Source organism: Mesoplodon densirostris, chromosome 3 (genome assembly GCF_025265405.1).
Source record: "Mesoplodon densirostris isolate mMesDen1 chromosome 3, mMesDen1 primary haplotype, whole genome shotgun sequence".
Taxonomy (NCBI): Eukaryota; Metazoa; Chordata; class Mammalia; order Artiodactyla; family Ziphiidae; genus Mesoplodon; species Mesoplodon densirostris.
This window is the reverse complement of record NC_082663.1, coordinates 78935294-78954568: the sequence shown is the minus strand read 5'-3', so window position 1 is coordinate 78954568 and position 19275 is coordinate 78935294. Positions and strand designations below refer to the sequence as shown.

General features: G+C 47.3%; 1 protein-coding gene across 2 annotated transcripts; it reads left to right on the top strand.

Annotated features, from left to right (window-relative positions):
* The first annotated feature begins 9759 nt into the window (after positions 1–9759).
* On the top strand, positions 9760–18931 carry GLRX (glutaredoxin). 2 transcript variants are annotated; one of them, XM_060091820.1, is made up of 3 exons: positions 9760–10053; positions 16088–16207; positions 17807–18931. In XM_060091820.1, exons 1-2 carry the CDS (start codon positions 9847–9849, stop codon positions 16199–16201), a joined length of 321 nt encoding a protein of 106 aa, XP_059947803.1. In that variant the 5' UTR covers positions 9760–9846; the 3' UTR covers positions 16202–16207; positions 17807–18931. The 2 variants fall into 2 exon arrangements, with proteins under 2 accessions (XP_059947803.1, XP_059947802.1); XM_060091819.1 differs by having other exon boundaries at positions 9762–10053; positions 17810–18931.
* The last annotated feature ends 344 nt before the right edge of the window (positions 18932–19275 follow it).

The window sequence follows — 19275 nt, the reverse complement described above, 5'->3', positions numbered from 1 at the left end:
CTGCTTCTAGACTTTTCCTCTTGCACAGTCTGTACATAGATGTCGTGATGGCTTCTTTTTGATTACTCATCCTTGCATGTTGTGAGTTTTTCTAGACAAGCACTTGCAGGACGGGCAGGTGGAGGGCTGTGTGCACTGCAGTCCCTCTTCTGTGCCCTGCCATTGGGACAGGCTGCTTCCAGCACGTGGTTTGTATGTGAGCGTCCAGATTCATCCTCATCTTCTGCTTCTCAGGAACAACCTGGGTGCAGAGTAGCCCCTACCATCCCCATACCCCACTCCTGCTGGGGCAGAAAGGAATTTGGGTTTTACACCTCAGTGTGAGCCCGTTCCCTTAAAGAGGTGAACTTGGCCAAGTTTTTCTGAGATCTAAGGGTCCTGTCTCCACTTCTTCCACCACTCCTGTTCTATCTCACTGCTTTTGGCATGACTTCTGCCAATTTTGTGTCATACACGTACATAGCAACAAGCAAACAAAAAGCAGCACAAAAGGTATGCAGGAAGTAGGTTTTCCTCTCATCCTTGAGATGCATTCAGTCCCCAAGTCACCCCCAAGAGTCAGTCTCTGCTCCCCATTTCTTGTGTGTCCCTCTAGAGATAGTCTATACATATTCAGATATATGAAGCTGCAAGAAACTAACCTGGAGTGTTTTTATTTTTCACTGATTGTGACTTATTACTGTGCTCTGTCCAATCTCCCTTCTCTACCGGGTGGGCAGAAGATGAACAGATCCCATAGCTTGCTGTTTGCCTCTAGTTATTAGGAGTCTCATCTAATCTAGTTTAAAATTCCAATCTCATATCAGCTCAAACCCCACCCCCGCTGCTGGCTGGGGGACCTGCAGTCCCCCACTCCTGACCCAGTCCAGCTCTTGGGGTGGACACGGGAGGGACATGATAGGCTCTATGAGATCTCTCCCCATCTTTTTTCAAGGCTGGGGACTGAGAGGGACAAGAGGGAAGGAAGGCAAATATCTCTTAGTGGCTTACATTGTGGTCCTCTCCCTGTGAATGGTCACCGCTCCCTGGCCAACACTAGCCCTTGGTGATGTTTTCTGAGTGGCTAGCATCCTAATGCAGGCTCTTTGGGGCTCACAGGTAAGTTCTTCAGAGAGAGTTCCTCCCACACAGCTTCCCCAGTGTGGGAGATCCAGCTGCAGGTTAACTTCTTCCAACCTCCTCAGGTTCCTGCTGCTACAACAAGACGGCTCAATGCCGTCACCCTTCCTGGTGTCCATTCACCCCAGGGGATACTCACACATCTTCTTCGAGCCAGACCCTGCCATCTCTCCCAAGGCTCTCTGCCCTCCTCGGTAGGCACCAAGGTACTGACAACCTGAGCAGCTGACCAACTGGCAGGTGAGGTACCAGTCTCCCTTGTTGCAGGTACATGCCAATCTTTAAGAATGCTTCTCGGGCTTCCCTGGTGGCGCAGTGGTTGAGGGTCCGCCTGCCGATGCAGGGGACGCGGGTTCGTGCCCTGGTCTGGGAGGATCCCACATGCCGCGGAGCGGCTGGGCCCGTGAGCCATGGCCGCTGGGCCTGCGCGTCCGGAGCCTGTGCTCCGCGACGGGGGAGGCCATGGCAGTGAGAGGCCCGCGTACCGCAAAAAAAAAAAAGAATGCTTCTCTTGGAGCCCTTCTCACTTGGCTTGGAGGAGGAAAAGGAAAAACACCCAACATTCTTTTCTAGGCCCCCAGGGTCAGGGGAGGTGGTGGGGAGAGCATGCTGATCACAGGGTCAGTTCCGTCATCCTTTGGCAAGCCCTGAAAAGGAAGTCTCACCAGCTGTTGGTGGCTTTCTATAGGAGATGCAGTATTTACCCTTCTTCATCCCCAGCTCTGGCCTCCCAATTCTAGTGCAAAAAGAAAGTCCCACTCAACATACCATTTCTTTGCACACAAGTGACGCTAGCATACTGTTGCCATCCTGCTGCATCTTAACAAGAGACTGTCCCAAACCAGTTCACATGTGTCTGCCTCTTCATGGGACATTCCCTGGCTGTCCAGTGATTGAGACTTCGCCTTCCAATGGAGGGGGTGTGGGTTCGATCCCTGGTTGGGGAGCTAAGATCCCACATGCCTCACAGCCAAAAAACCAAAACACAAAACAGAAGCAATATTGTAACATATTCTATAAAGACTTTAAAAATGGTCCACATCAAAAAAAAAATCTTAAAAAAAAATTTCACAGTCTTCCATCATATTCCTATATTATTACTAAATTAGTGCCCACTGATGGGTATTCAAGTTGAGCACTCATCAGTGTTTTCTTTTGTACTGACATCAAGGGAATTAGCAAGAAATAAAACCAGCTTGTAGACTGTTCAGGGGAGTGGATGTGTATCAACAAAAGGTATCCAGATAAAAGTTAGACTAGAACTTAGATGACAACAGGAATGTCTAATTTGCATTGTAGGGTGAGTTCACCACAGGTCCAGTTAAGCTTTCTGGGCTTTATCAGCTTTGTGGAATCAAGCTGAGCTTCAAGGAGTGAGTTGGCACTCAGGCCACCAGCTGCGGGAGAGACACGGCTAAGAGACTTCAATATGAAAGAAGAAATGTGCTCAGGTGTGCTTTCAGAAAAGCCTGGCAATGTGATTTTATCTTCACTCCCATTTGGAACCACTATGTTCTTTCTCACAAGCAAAGCTGTGATTGTCTCTCACATGATGGCCTTGCACACTGCTGCTTTCTTCCTCGTCCTGGCCCTATAATCCGCATGAAAGTATCAAATGTTCCCTACTTGAAAGTTGTGTTCGGGTGGGGCATGGGCATTTGCTTCACAGCCAGGAGCAGGCTCCACCCTCTGTGGGAGATGCCCAGCGTTCCTTTCATTGATTCCAATCCCTGCCTGTTCCGCGGAGGGGCTCAAGGGCAGGCTGAACTAGCAGGGCAGAAAAATGCCCTGGCGGGGATGCCAGCACGCGACAGGGCTAGTGTAGGTGGCCTTTGAGGCCCCTTCCAGACTCACCGGGGACTTTGCTGGGCAGAGCAAAGCAGAGAGCGACGGCTTTGGGCTCAGACACACCTGGGCTTGAATCCCAAGTCTATCGCTGGAGGGCCTTGGACAGCCTTCAAACCTGCCAGGGGCTGCTTTCCTACCTGCAAACGGCAGGTATACAGAGGGGATACTTATCAGATAAATATCATTTTGATAACCTGCCTTCGGAAAGGAGGAAGTGACAGATCTGAAACTGCTGAAAACATTTAGGCTTGGAAGGCATTGCATCAAAAAAGTGGATACAACCGTCTATTCGACAGCAGAAGCTGTCAGCCTTTATTTCAGTGTTTTTAGCTTCATTTGACTAAATAAGATAAAGTCCCTGCTGGCGGCTCTCTGCTTCCAAGAAGTTTGTCCTGGGAGCTGGCGGTTGCCTCTCCCATGTCCATGTTCCCCTTCCTCCTCCCAGCTTTGCCCAGGAGTCCAGTCCTCCCCAACACGGCCCCCTCCCTCAGGAGAGGCTAAACTGTCTCCACCCCAGGCATGGGCCTACTCTCTCCAAAAGTGTGGTCATTCCATTCCTTGTGCTAATCTGTGTCACGAATGAGCTTGTGAGGCAAAGTGGACCAACACCAGCAGGTGAGGTTTGGGAAATCTTCAGAAGTGACCCTCTCTCACTTCCTCTGGACACTGTTGTCCACAGAGATGAGGGATTCCACCGCCAGGCTGAGGGTGAAGCCATCACGTGGACAAGGGCAGGGGAATGGAGCTGAGGCCTCTCAACTGTGCCAGCCCTGAAGCTGCGCTACTTCAGACTTTTGTTTTTTTGAATATTATTATTTAAACCAGTTTGAGTTGGGGTTTCTGTTCCTTACAGCCAAAGGCATCCTAGCACACAGAAGTGACGGACTAGTCCAGAAAATCCCTTCACCTCCGATGTAACTACCTTGGGAAGGAGGCACCGGTGAAAAGCAGACCCCTGCTCTTGATGGTGAAAGGTGGGTGTTAGTCGATAAAATCAGAGTGCCACGTATGACAGAGAGTGACCTGTGTCACCCCCTGCCGGGGCTACCCTCTTCCTCCTACCTTTGAACACAGTTATGTGAGGACGGATGCTTGGACCAGCTGCAGCCAACCTTCAGCCATGAGGGGAGGACCATGAGAATCTCAGATACACCCACCCAGAGCCCTGGATCCCTGAGCCTCTGAGCCTGCCTCCTACCTCCAACTTGCTGATAGCCAAGAAAATCAACCCTCTAATGTAAACTGGTTTAAACTGGGTATTTTGTTTCTTTCTACCTAAAATATCCAAGCTGATAAACCCGGTTAGAGGCTGGGGCTATAAGAGCAGGAGTTATCATATTTTGCTTGTTTATACGATGCTCTGAAGTCTAAATCTATGTGCTTTCTCTCAAAGTACCCTAGAACCCCTTAGAGGGAATCCAAGTCACAGCCCAAGGGGAATCCTTCACCTTTCATCTTTCCCCAATCACAACCATCCCAAAGGAGACAGGCCAGATGCCCTGTGACATATCCTACCTTGGCACCAAGAGTTGGGAAAAGAGAGAAACATAATGCCACTTCCTTCCTGCTGTCCCTAATAAAGAGATTCCTAATGAACGGCTCAGTTTGGTTTGCCTGACATGATTCGGTTAAGGAGAGGAGAGAAAGCCCTCCCATGAAGCCAATCGAAAGAGTAAGAGCTGCATGTGGTGAAACACTTGGAAAGGTAAAGGATATAGTCTTGAGCTCAAATGATAGCAAGAAACCTCAGTGGGACCCAGGGACTCTCAAGGCACCAGTATCAGTGGGTGACATGCTATATCAAACTGAGCCTGGATCTTAGAAGAGGTGGCAACTTTTGGAGAGACTTCACAATATATGGTGGAGCCTATTGGAAAGCAGCCTCTACTCCTGACCTTGGTTGAACTTCAAGTCCTTCAAGTCAGGGACCCTCTCCTTATTCCCCTAGTCAGTTTGGGATCCAAAGTATCTACCTTTCAAAGTCGCTGTGAGGATTAGAGATGATGTATGTAAAGCTCCTAGCACTGAGCCTGGCACACAGTAGGTCCATAGTAAATGGGAGCTGTAGTGTTTCTGAGTTCAGCACCGAGCAGCCGCCCTCAGAGGTAGAAGGTGAGGGACCACAGTTAGAGTCAGCATCAGTGTCTCCTGAGGTCAAATTGGAGTTAGCGAGTCTACAGTGAGAGTCAGATTGGTGCTCTGTGGTCAAATGTAGAGAGATCCAGAGAGAGAGCATCAAACAAGATAGGCTCTGAAAACGGGCACAGCCACACACCAGAATCGTCATGTGTCTGAGGCTGGAAAGGGTTGCTGGCAACGTGGTTCATTCACCTGAACTCCTGCAGCTGCATAGAGAGGACCAAGGGCAGCCATGATGAGTCTAGAGGTCTTGAGGGCAGCTCAGAACCCCGGCAGCCCAACACCCACTGAACTGCCCTTCTGCACACTCCAAGCCTTGTGGAAGCCAGGACCAGTCCCAGGGTGAGCCTTGAAGGACCCTAAATGTTTACCTGCTTCAAAGCATCCCTACCACTCCTTCTGTGGTCAGATTGCATTTAGCCACTCATTGTGCTAAATGGAAGATGTCACAACATGCTGAATTCATCAAACATTGAACTGCAAATCTATTCATGCCTAAAATATATCTATTACTGCCCCTCACTGCCTATATGTAAAGTCCTTAGTCTTCAGCTTGGTAAAAGACACCCATGATCCGCCTGCTCTCCAGCTGTCTCTCTCCTCTCTCCCCACCTCGAGCCCTTAATGCTCTATTCGCACGTGACTACACTTAACACCAAGTGCCCTCTATGTCATTCTTGCATTTCCTGTTCCCTCTGCCTGAAGTGCACTTCCCTACATTGTAGACTCAAAAACATCTCCTCTCTCAAGATTCAGCCTAGCTCATCTTTGTCTACCTTTCCCTAAGCACCCTCCAGGTGGCAATGACCACCCTCTTTTGGTCACCCTCATGCCCATACATACTTCTATTATACCACGTAGAATACTTTATAACACTGGGTTCTTTTTCCATGTCTGTATCGTCTCCCCTAGACTATAAAGTCCTAAGGGCTGGGGCTGCATGTGATCTTTGTGTCTGGCCCAGAGGAGCTGAATCATGTTTGTAGGGTGGATGCATGGGTGGATGGATAAGGACCAGCGTGCATCTGGCGTCTGGTAATATAGGGATGAAAGCTCTTTCCCTGCCCTCAGGGAGCTCACTGTAGATGACAGAAGAGGAGTAAAAAAGAACAATGAAATGGCATGAGTCAGAGTACAGCATGTTGTGTGAGCTCAGCTGAGGGGCACCCAACCCAGTGGGGAAAAGAGATCTGTGTTCAGGGGTACTTCCTAGAGGAGTCAAGCCATGATCTGGGTCGTGTTGGACCAGCAGGAGTCCGCCACACAGAAATGGGGGTCAGGGGCACCATGGACAGAGAGGGGAGCAGGTGCAATGGCTCAGACTCGAGATAGCTGGGATAAAGGAGAAATGTGGGGCAAAGGCAGTGACATGGCTAAGGCAGGGAGGACCAATCACACAGGGCCACATTCCCACTAGGGAATCTGGAGTTTATCCTAGAGAAAAATGGAAGTCTCCTAAGAAAAAGAGAGAACATGACAGGATGTACATACATAAAGATCATCCCAGCAGCCGTGTCAGGCCAGGCAATGAGGTCAAGGTGGAGATTCTAACAAGATCTAGCAAAGCACTGATGAGGGCTGGCCCAAGGCAGGGGCAGTCAGACTGGGGAGCTACTTAAGAGGCAAAATTATTAGAGTTTGGTCACTCTGCATTAAAAAAAAAGCAGGGAGTAGAGGAAGAAGCAGCAGTCAAGATGCCTCCCAGGTTTCTGCCCTGGCCGATGGATAGATGACAGTCCTCCCGGGAGGATAAGCAGGGATGGAAGAGACAGGAGGTTGCCTTCCATTTTGGTCACGCAGAGGCTGAGATGCCTGAGGAACCCCAAGTGGGTCTTCTCAGTAGGCAATGAACTATCAATTCCTGAGGCTTAGGAAAGAGTTCTGGATGAGAAAAATAAATGTGGAGCTCATCAACAAAAAGGTGATAGCTGGAGCCACGTGTGCAGACAAAATCTTTCAAGGAGGGTGTACACAGAGTGAGAAGAGGACCAAGCCCCAGGATGTACCCCATGTGCCGGCAAAACTCCTGAGGAAGAGGCTGAGACAGAATACCCAGAGACACAGGAAGGAGAAAGAGATCAAGCTGCAAATGACATTGGAAAGAAGAGAGCTGGGGGGAGGAGGGGAGATGGAGGGACAGTGATCTACAGGGTCAAATCCTGCAAAGCGGGCAAGTAAGCAAAAGAGCCTGAAAAATGCTCATTTGTGGTCAGACTGTCCCAGCCCTCATCAGCCTGCGGTACAAATGAGATCACATTAATAGTAATAGCCCGTATTTCACATTTCACATGGATCACTAGCTTGTTGCCAAAGTCCTTGCTTCCCAGTATTTCTGGGAGTGCCTGGGGGTGCACAAGCCCAAGAAGAGTCCTCATGTCTCTTCCACACACACCCCCTCTTGATGTCCACAGCACTCCAGGACGGCAGCCCCCATGGTGGCTGCCCACCCTGAAATACCCTCGAGATCCATGGGTTCCATCTCCTGATGTGCCAAAGCTATAAACTTTCATGATGTTAACGCAACAGAGTATTCTATGCTTTGAATTCTTCCCTGAAGTGAAGCCACGGCATTTTCTGAAAAGTGGAGAAGACCCCCCGCTCTTTGCCATCTGTTTCTGTTCCAAGTCTCGTGAAAAGGCCTTCTTCAGCTGTGTCCTGTGGCCATCTGTCCTAAGGCTTCAGACACCAGTCCCTGGGCCTCACCTGTAGGGCAGACAACAGAAGCCCTCTCCTCCTGCACCCTGATCTCTGCCCCAGGTACCCAACCCTCCAGGGACCCTATGCAAACAGATCCTTTGGGAGTTTCCCTAAACCAGTTTACCAGAAACTCCACGCCCACACTTCTGGGTTGGTCTCAGGCAGGACACCTGGCTGCAAGGTGATTTAGCAATGTGGTGGTCATGATTGACATTGCCCAAAGGAGTTTCAGCAGATCGGCTGAGAAGGAGGTCAGACCGCACTGAGGTGAGGAGAGGATGGGAGGTAGGTCAAGTTCAGATGGCAAACATAACAGCAGGTCCTATGAGACTTGGTTTTTAGGGAAGGGCAGGAAAGCAGGGTCAAGGAGTTGGAAGGTGGTGGTGGTGGTGGTTTGTAACAAGGCAGAGACTTGACCAGAGTCACATGCTGAGGAAGAAGAGCCAGCAGAGCGGGAGAGGCTACGCCCAGACGCTGAGAAGAGAGCGGTTCTGAGGGAAGTGCCCGGCGCAAGGCGTGCTGTGGACCCTTGCGCGGGAGAGAAGACCCTGAGGAGGCCCCGGGCTTCAGCGAGGGGCCCGGCCACAGGAGTCCGAGCGAAAGGACGACACGAAGAGAGACGACAAGGACTCTGCCAGGAGCGTATTCAGGAGAAAATGAAGCTGTGGGTTGGGAAGTCCCAAGCCTGACGTGGACCGGTCACCTCAGGCCTCCCGCCCTAGCACATTCTTTCTGGTGCCAGAGATCTCGTATCTTAGTCCCTCTCTGTGACTCAGAATCTGTGTTTCTTGCTTTGCCATTTAATTTTAGTAATAATTAGAGCTGCTTCCAGGAGTCAATTTTCTTCCCTTCTCTCAATCATGCTATGCTTGGGATTCTGACGTGACAATCAGTGAAGGTGTGCAGCTCCAGCTTGGGCCCTAGTTTCGGTGTAAAACCTCCTGGGGAAAAGGACAGTTCCCTTTTCAAGGAGGTGGTTTTCCTTTTTTCCTTGCTTTGTTTAATTAACTTACTGCACATGGAGGGGTCAGAACTGGCCCTAGAACAAAAGACTTCGCTCGCCCCACTCGGGAGCGTGGGCACCACCGGGAAGAGCATCAGGTCCTAAGCGCCTTACAACACTCAGGTGAATGTGAGAAGTGGGTTATTACACCCCTTAGACTCACAACAGTGAAAACCAAGGGTCACAAACAAAGGGTCAAACAGAGAAAAAGACCTTCATTGGATCTGCAGTTTGAAATTTGGGTTTGTGCTGGAATTCACTTCCATGCTAAAGTGCAGTTCAAGGGTCACAAACTCAAATGCTTAGGGACGCACAGCAGGTGTCTGGAAGGCGTGAGCCAGCCCGGCGGGGGGCGGGCAGTGGCATCCCTGAGCCGCTGTCTGTCCAAAGAACAACAACTCCTCAGCCCCAGCTGCTGCCACAAATGAAGACGACCTGACTTTTCAGAGAGAGGTCGCGGGTTCAGATTCTTTTGTGAAATCTCCAGATGTTTAAAAGTGGGGAACTAATTCCACTAAACAGTGACAACGACAAACAGTGCAGGCCAAGCAAGACCGGACACAAAGTCACCATCTGAAGTTCACTTCTTCTAAAGAGATTTCAGCGCATTCTGCTTCTTGAATGATTCTGTTTGCATGTGTTTTTAGAAACTGTGTCTCAGAGACAACAAAGGTTTGACTCTGCCTTCTCCGCCCCCTCCCTGGGGCTGGGCTGCACACTTTCTGCTTCCCCAGAGAGTGACGTGACTCTGTTCCCTTCCCAAGAGCAGGCGCTCCTGAAAGGGCTGAGGACAATGACACCCTGGACATAGCTACTGATGATGACATACCAGCGGGCGTTCCTCCGAAACTCTAGCTGCTGAATCACTCCAGACTGAAATGACTTCAGGACTGGCCCTTTAAAAATCGAGCACGCTACCGGGCAAACTCCTCCTCCAGGGAGGTTCCTTTAAATAAGAGCCAGCTGGCCGGGGCCCCGCTTTACTCCCAAGCAATACCTGCAATCGAGCTTTCCTCCCCAGGAGATAGCAGCCTGTGAGCATGGCTCAAGTGTTTGTGAACAGCAAAATCCAGCCTGGGAAGGTAGTTGTGTTCATCAAGCCCACCTGCCCCTACAGCAGAAGGGCCCAGGAGCTCCTCAGCCAGTTGCCCTTCAAACAAGGGCTTTTGGAATTTGTCGATATCACAGCCCACCATGACACCAACGAGATTCAAGATTATTTGCAACATCTCACGGGAGCCAGAACGGTGAGCCTGGGGTTTCCTTCTAAAAGGCTGGGGAGGAGGCTCCCAGATTCCTTTTTCTTGTCGGGGCTGTGAACGGGGTACGCCTGCGCCTTTCCCTAGAACACCGCTAGGGCTCTGTCTGTCACTCCAGGCGGCTGGAGGGCTGTGCAGGTGGGGGAGGGCGCCTGAGCGAGGAGTGCTTCCTTGAATGGGCGGCTGGACTTCGGCCAACGGTGCTTTCAGATCAGAGGAGGGAGCACAGCTGACTGTGTTGGGCGTCAGGGGCAGCGGGCCCAGCAGCTGCCCAGGAGTCACTGAGGAACTATCTGGAGTCTTTGTTTTAAGCGCTGACAGTCTGCGCTTGCAGGGCTGGGGTGGAAGGAGGGATGCAGGAGCCAAGTGTGATCGGTGCGTTTCTGTTGTTGCGCAAGAATCGTGTGCACTCCTTGCGTTCACAGGGCCCAGTGGGATTTGCTGTCCTTCCATCTTTTCTCTAGGCTCTCTTTAACCTTCATCTGAATCGCTCCTTCTTCCCTATCTTATCTAACTCCTCCCACTGGAAAAATCTAACGGCTCATTATTGCTCCTTAATCTAAATTATGGGATGTTTCCAGGCCTGTTAGGGAGTCCAGAGGCCAGAGTTCCGGATGGCTCTCGCAATGGTTTGCTGTGTGATCCTGGTAAGTCACCAGCTCTGTGACTCTCAGGGACCTTCTGGCTGCAGCACCAGACTGGAGGAGGTGACCGCTAAATCCCTTCTTGCTATGAGTTGACAGTGGGACCCTAAGAACCGCTGTCCTCTATGTGAACAGCCTTCCTCTTCCTCAGCACCCACGGCTTCCCGGCAAGATAGCCAGCTGACCAGATTCCCCAGCATCAGTTCAGGTGCTGGGGCGGGGGCATGGTGGTAAGTTCTGTCCCACCAGCTCACCCAAACTCCCTTTCAGGACGCACATTCTAGGACACAGCGTTTGCAGAAACACATATCCTAGCTCAGGTTTAGTTTGACTTACCGTGTTCTTTCCGGCTTCTCAGTGTAAAGCCTGGGAGGCTGTTCTCCCCCCTTCTCCAGTCAGAAATCAGCCTTCTGGTGCAGAAAGAGGCAAAACACGCTACCTCATTGCTTCCAGGGCCCCTGCTGTCAGCTGAAGACCCTCGTCTCTGGAAGGAGGGAAAGGGCAGTGTAAGTACGCCTGTGGCCCCCCGCTGTGAGGCATCCCGCTGGGCCAGCGGTTCCCAAATGTTGCTGCTCATTAGAATCACTTGAAGAGCTTTTTTTTTTAAAAAAAAATTCCCAATGCCCAAGTCACACCGCATGCCAATTAAATCACAATATGGGAGGTGGCAGCCAGGCATCAGTAGTTTTAAAGATCCCTAGGACATGGATACAAACATTGAGTTATAAGATGAATAAATTCTGGGGATGTAATGTCCAGCATGATGACTATAGTTAGTAATACTGTATTGTATGCTTGCAGTATGCTACGAGATTAGATCTTAAGTGTTCTCACCACACACACACGTGCAAATGGTAGCTGTGAGGTTATGGGTATGTTAATTAACTTGATTGCGGTCATCACTTCTTAATGTAGTATATGTGTATCAGACCATGACACTGTACACCTTAAATACACACATATTTAGTTGTCAGTTATACCTCAAAAAATCTGGAAGTGAAAATAGAGTTTATCTCCTGTCAAAAAAACAAAAAGGTAATTTTAATTTGCAACCAGGTTTGGGAGCTACATCTTTCAGCCCGGCAGCACCTATTCTCTAGCAGGAAAAACAAACCTCTTCACGCATTCATTCAACAACTGTTTTTTCAATTCATTGTAAAGCAACACTTTTTCTTCTAGTGGTCTTTTAAGTTTGTTTTTGAATTTTTCAAAATACTTTTCACAGGTTCTTGAGTCCTGAATAACATTCCTCCAAGGGGAAGAACAAACTCTTGGAAGTTGTATACTTCATGATCCCGAACAGTGAAGGGTTTCTATTAGAAGAGACTGGAAACCTTGAGAGCTGTCGCTATCTTGCTTATCCTGTGATGCCTGTGTGCTGTGCAAATAGTAGGAGCCCAGCAAGACTTGATTGATTACAGAAACGTAGGCCTTCTATCAGGCCATGTACTTGGAGAAACTGGTTTTGGTTTCGCCACAGCCACAGCTCCTAGATCAGTGCCTTCACTTATTCCTTTCCCTGATGTTCTTTCTTTATGTAAATCCAAGTTTCTGACCTCTATCTTTTTCCTTCTCTCTGAAGAATGTCTTTGAATGTTCCTTACGAGGCAGATCTTTGGGAAACAAATTCCCTCAATTTTTGTTTGTTCGAGAAAGTCTTTTTCTCCTTTGGTTTTGAAGGATAATTTTGCTAGATACAACAAGTATTTTTAAGCACCTACTATACTAGGCACTTTTCTGGACATTGGAAATACTGCCATGAACAGAACAAACAAAAATTACTGCCTTTGTGGAACTTACATTCTAGTAAATGCAATTAATAAAATAGTATGTTGGAAGGTGGTAAGTGATGTGTGCTATGGAGAAAAAAACAGGAAAGGCAGGTGGGCTGTAGGCAGCAAGGTACAGTTTCAAATGCAGTCATCAGGGCCTCACTGATTTTAGTAGATCTCTAAAGGGAGTGAGGGAGCAAGGCATGCAGAAATGTAGGGGTAGGGCATTTCATGCAGTGGAAGCAGCAAGTGCTAAGGTCCTGGGGTAGAAGTATGCCTGGCAAGGAGGCCTGTATGGGTGGAACGTTATGAGTTAGGAGGAGATGAGGGCCGAGAGATCACGCGGTATAGGTTGGTGAGGCCTTTCAAGCTATCACACGGAGTGTGCTTGTGATGGGAGATGAGATGGCACTGAAGGGTTTTGAGCAGAGGAATAACCCTATCTGACTTGATTTTGAAAGGGTCGCTCCAGTGGCTGTGGGGAAAGAGACTACAGGAAGGCCAGGGTGAGGGTGGAAGCTGGGAGACCTCTGGAGGCTAGAGCAGTTAATTCAGATGAGAAAAGATGGTGGCTTGTACCAGGGAGTAGCCAAGGAGGTGCTGCAGAGTGTTGGGAGCCTCTGAGTAACACTAGAGTGCAGGAGATGCCACCTCTCTGAAGCTGGGGCTGGAGAAAGCTCCAGGAGAGGAAGGGCCCCAGAATTCCCAAGCTTGCTTTTATGGTGGCAGTTCTCTGCTTCTTGGCAGTAACAGACTCAAGTTCCTCCGAAGAGGCGGATGGGCCAGGAGGGGAGGGCACAGAGGACGAGTCTCCCTTCCTCAGCTGCAGCAACAGCTTCCTGTTTTGTCATCACAGCCTCCCACACTGTCCTGCTGCCAACTGATCACACTGACCACAGCCAACTGTTGCCTAGCCTAGAGGGTGGGTGTAAGGGCAACGGGCCCTTTCAGCTCTCAGGCAAGCCAGCTTGTGTGCCAGATGGTCTGCACAGAAGTCCGCCCTGATCATGTTTCAGGGCCTGCCTCAGGTGGCTGGGGGCTGCTGTAGAGCTGTGGGTTCCCAAAGCCTCAGTTACCGCAGGAGGAATGAACCACTATCATTGCCAACCAGTGGTTTGCAGATGTGACCTCTGAGAGTCAGCATCCCCTGGGAGCTTGTCAAAATGCAAATTCTTGAGCCCCAGCCCGGATCTCCTGTATCAGAAATGTGCGGGCAAGGAGTAGACACGTATGTTTTTAACAAGCCCTCTGCAGTTCTGATGCAGGGTTCAAGTTTGAGGACAGCTATCTAAGGAGAAGACTCCTTACTCCTCAGGGCCTTCTCTCCAAATAACTGAACTCAAACCCCCTGGGCCAGCACCCTGGCCAAAGGTGGAGATGTGGCAAGAGGAGTGACCATTGCTCAATTCTTTCTGAAAATAACAGAAGTTCAAGAATGAATACATCTTCGTCCTTATTTAAAGCTCAGATGAGTTTTCCTCATTTAGGTAATGGCTTCTACAGAAGGAGCCCTGTATTATAATTACATTAGAATTACATTAGGATTCTGTTTTATTTACCATTGCAACTGACCACAGCCAACTGTTCCTGAGCAGATAGAAGCCAAAAGGCCCCCAGCAATTTGAGAGGTGCTTTATTTTCCCTAAAATAATGGCCAGATCCAGGGGGAAAGTTAGGTTTCTGACCTCATATTTCTGCATATTCTTTCAGCTAGTAAAAAAGCAATGTTGCCTTGATGGCGCTTCCATTTGCAAAGTCCCTATACAGGCGTGCAGTGCAGGTGGGACAGGCGTCACCTTCTGTGACTGAGGAGGACATTACCAGGCTTTCCCGCTGGAACACAGTCCTGTGTGCTCTTCCCCGCTCTTGGGACATAGGAAATAGCCATAGCAATGGAGTGTAGGAGTCTTCCAATTTGGGGCCTTAATTTTTAAAGCCTACTTCCACCCAGACCCCCTTCTTAATAAAAATAAGGTAAGGGCTTACCTGAAATAATCCTGCCCTTTTTCTCAACTCTCACACTTAAAAAAAAAAAAAAATTTCATCTCAACATGCACCCCAATGTTCATAGCAGCATTATTGACAGTTTCCAAGATATGGAAGTCACCTAAGTGTCCATGAACAGATGAATGGATAAAGAAGATGGGGTATATATATATATATATATATATATATATATATATATATAATGGAATATTACTCAGCCATAAAAAAGAATGAAATAATGCCATTTGCAACAACATGGATGGACCTAGAGGGTATTATGCTAAGTGAAGTCAGACAGAGAAAGACAAATACTGTATAATATCACTTATATGTGAAATCTAAAAAAATACAACAAACTAGTGAATATGACAAAAAAGAAGCAGACTCACAGATATAGAGAACATATTAGTGGTTACCAGTGGAGAGAGGGAAGGGAAGAGGGGCAATACAGGGGTAGGAGATTAAGAGGTACAAACTATTATGTATAAAATAAGCTACAAGAATATGTTGTATAACAGAGAATATAGCCAATATTTTATAATAAGTGGAATATAATTTATAAAAATTGTGAATCACTGTGTTGTACACCTGAAACTTATATTGTACATCAACTACACCTCAATTTAAAAATGCATCTGAATTACTATGCCTTCTGAGGAAAGTCAAAAGCTTTGAAAATATTCTTGCCGCCTTCTGTCTTTCACCTCTCCTGCCCCTTCTGGTATGTTCCTAGTGTTCTGGGAGAGGACCTGCTTGCTCCTGACCACTCAGGGTACCCGCATTGTGCTTGTTTCTTCACTGCCAGTCAGCCTTTCTGTAACACTCCTGGCCTGGAATTTGCCTGAGCCACAGTGAAAAGACTTCTCCTCTCTCCTCCTTCCAAGAGCTGTCTAGAGTCCGGGAACACGCCTTACCTAGCAGCAGGGAGGGAGCCTGAGTTTGACTCAAGATGAACATGTTAGGTGGGTAGAATGACTGTGTCAGCCTGGCTGACCCTGGGCTACCCACCCATGCCAGGTGTGAAACCAAAGCAGATGCATGTCCTCGCTCCCAGGGCTGCAGCACTTAAACATATTATGATGCGCCAGGTATTAGAGAAGGAGATTCAGACACCACCACCCCTTCCTTAGCTGAGGACAGAGCTCACAGACGAGAGAGACAACTCTCATAAACTCTGAGTCTAAAATCAGAGACAGAGAACTGATGCAAATACTTTTCCAGCTGTACTTAGAGACAGACTCCTTCCTGGTTGGCATGGCTCAGTTTAAGGGCTCAGGTGTGGTCCCAGCTGTAGAGAAATCAGAATTCAATCAGGGTGGTCCAGCTGCGGCCAACCAAAACTCTTTCCCTGAAACATAGTGTAAAATTTTTAAATCCCTTTGACAAGTTAGACAATCTCACACACACAGAACATTCTATTTGAAAAGCATCTTGGCTTAAGAAGGTTCTTGAATGAATAATGTTATGCTTATAATAAATTTCTGCCCTGAAAGAGTATACATGAGGAGGTTGTGAAGTGATTTGAAAAGCTTTGGATCATGGGAAATATTTAGAGGAAGGATAAAATGTCTAATCTAATAATGATGTTCTCTAAGTGTCCTGGCTTGTTTGCTTTTTTAGGTACCTCGGGTCTTCATCGGTCAAGAGTGCATAGGTGGATGCAGTGATCTAGTAAATATGCATGAGAAAGGGGAGCTGTTGACACGGCTAAAGCAAATTGGAGCTCTACAATAATTATAGGTGAGTGACAGGTGGGACGCTGGGCCAGGAACACTGGGAGATGATGGAATTGTACTGCCACGTTTTATTACAATCTAGGAAGGCACTCTGGCTAGGGAAAGAATGATCTGGGGTGATTTGAGGAACTGTGACATCATGTATGAGTTTCCCATTTTACAAATGGATTAATTTAATCAATGGGAGGAAAGCTTTTCACTCAACCATCATTTAACAAATATTTATTTAGCATTTACTATGTGCCAGACACTGTACGAGGCACTGGGAATACAGAGATGAACAAAAAGATAACATGGAACTTATATTCTAGAGAGGTAGACCGATCAAAAACAAGTAAGAAAATAATTCCTGAAACAAATGAATAATTTGATAGAACATGGCAGGGGGATGGGGAGTAAATTAAGCTAATGTGGTAAGGGAAGGCCTTTTTCAGAGGGGCTGGTTGAGCTGAGACCTGATTGACAACAAGGAGACGGCCATGTACAGATGAAGCAGAAGGGCTTTTCAGGCAGAAGGAATAATAGCGAGTACAAAGGCCCTGCGGTGACAAGTATGGAATATTCAAGGAACTGAAAGCAAGCAAGAGCAGACTGAGTGAAGCACAGAAAGAAGGAAAAGTAGTAGGAAATGTGGGCAGGGACCAGAGCACACAGGCCATGGTAAGCAACCTAGATTATTCTAAGTGCAGTGTGAAATCAAGGTAATTTTTGCTTTACCTGTGTTCACCCTGCAAATCAATTCAATCTAACTGGCCTCCCAAATGACAAAACAAAGTTTTCTAAAATTGTAACCTAAAGGAGATCTTTGACTGAATGGAAAACCATAGGGTGATGAATTCTTCAGAAAGGAATCAAGATACCTTTGGGGTCTGATGGACTCCCCTCCCCCCAGCTCTTGTTAGTGCAAGCTAGCTTCTAAGCAGGCCAATTGCACTGACTCACACCTGGAAAGACTCTGTTTTAGCCAAAGGAGAAAGGGGTTCAAATTAAAATGTTCTTTGAAAAGCATTTATTGCCCACTAATTAATAATTAACGCTTGAGCAATGAGTACATATAATTTGTGGTGGTTACTCAGAATAGCAACAGGAAGTGAAAAAACAAGGTCTGAAAACTGCAACTGAATCCCTTGAAATAAAATAGTCAATGTTATCAACTTTTAATCACAATTCTACAACATCACCCCCTCAAGTAAGCACTGTGTCTGTTTGGGTTAGCTTTCTGGCCTCACCTCATGCACGAAAGCACTCAAAACCCAATTAACTGCTGTACCAAATGTTTCCTTTTCTGGAACACTCTTTAGCAATTTAGGCTTAGATGAGAATGAAAGAAAACTTACGACTTCCCTGGGAAGGTGGGAAACACCATTTCCCCAGCTACCTCTATGTTGTCATGGGCACTAGAGTCCGCCATATTCCCCAGGTCTCTTTATCTGCATTGTCCTTCAGTATATTACGCTCTCAGTATTCTACTGGCAACTTGCATCTCAAGGCCATCTGTAACCAATTATGCTTAAACAGCAAGAGTAAGTGTTCTGGTAATGAAAGGAAAATGAGAGGAATTGATCTTTTCCAAGAAAATCCAATTCTTTGTATTTTTTCCTAGCAGAGCAGACCCCAGGCTGATATCCCCCTTGAGAGCTGGATGGCATTGCAGATAATGACAGCACTTCCTGGTGGATGGACTTGGGGCTACGTTTACCCAGCTACAGCAACTGTTTACTTAGAAGTTTGAAATATGTTAACGCAAATAAAGTGGGTGGGGGGCATTTTGGGGGCAAAAACAGCTTTTTCTTCTTTTGACTCGGTATTAAAAGGGGACCAACTTGCCCAAAACAACAGGTCTGAGAAGTTCGATGGGAGTCTCGGGTTTCTTGTGGATTGGCCCTTTGGTTTCCAAAAAGACAAGATATGCTTAGGATTCACTCACTGACCCAAAAGATGTTGCTTCTCTTTGGCACATGTTCCTTACTACGTGTTCTCCACATGCTGGGGCTCCTCTACCTCAACACCAGTGATTCTCAACCAAGTATATCCCAGACCTCCTGGGTTGAATCTATAGTTGGTTTTCTGCTACTGTCCAAAGATTATTTTGTTGAGTTTGACTTTATAGAATTTATATTATGAAATCAATGGATATTCTGAATATGCTTTTTCAAAGGGTATCTCCCTAGCCACCATCCCCACCCCACCTCCTACCCCCTCCTACTGTGAGAATCACTGCCGTGAACCAGTGTTCTGAACCGTGACAACTCATAGATCTCACAGGAAATATTCAACAATTCCGTGAAGGGTCTGAGCATGCAGTCTGAGAGACGCCACTGAAAAGTTAAGCACGGTTGGTCTTCATTTTAGGCCACAGGGATCAGAGGTATAAATGCAGATGCTATGATCACGTGGCAACACTCTTGTTATGTAAGATGGTTGTCCAGGGAATCGTGAACAAGTGTGTATTAATTTGTTTATAAACAAAAGTAAAACATAAAATTTTAAATGTTACATAGAAAACTTGTATCCCCACCTCCAAGAATATGTCTGTGAAAGTAGCCAAATTTGGGAAACTCTGTTCTAAATGATTTTCTCTCTCTCCTTTCTTTCCCCCTCACTCTATGAAAACTTAAGAATTCCTTATTGTGAAGGTTGTTCTAGAATTGCAAGATTAAGTTAATTTCCCTCTGTAGTCTCTACTATGAATGGTTAATTTCTTCTCTAATAAAGAAGTACCCATGGATCACACGGTGATTTTTGTCCAATTCTTTCCTACATTCTCAAGACCTTAAAGAATGTGATTATTGCAGAATATACCAGTTTAAAGTTTTTTCATGTTCATCCCCTGCAGGCACATGCTATTGTCCTTCACTGAGTATAAACGGTTGGTGTAATTTTATAAATTTCATAATTTGAATATGTCAACACTAGCCTATTGAATAATGTTTAGGATTCAATAATAGTCTTTTTCATACCACATTCCATTTTCCTATTTCTCTCCTAATACTCTCGTAGTTGTGGCTTCCTCTCCCTTCCCTTATGCACCCTAACCACTCCCTGCAACCAGATGGCTGTGGATGATCGAGT

Coding starts and splice junctions, on each gene's coding strand:
- GLRX (XM_060091820.1), top strand. CDS start 9,847: ATGGCTCAAGTGTTTGTGAACAGCAAAATCCAGCCTGGGAAGGTAGTT. Junction 10,054..16,087: donor ATCTCACGGGAGCCAGAACG/GTGAGCCTGGGG, acceptor TTGCTTTTTTAG/GTACCTCGGGTCTTCATCGG.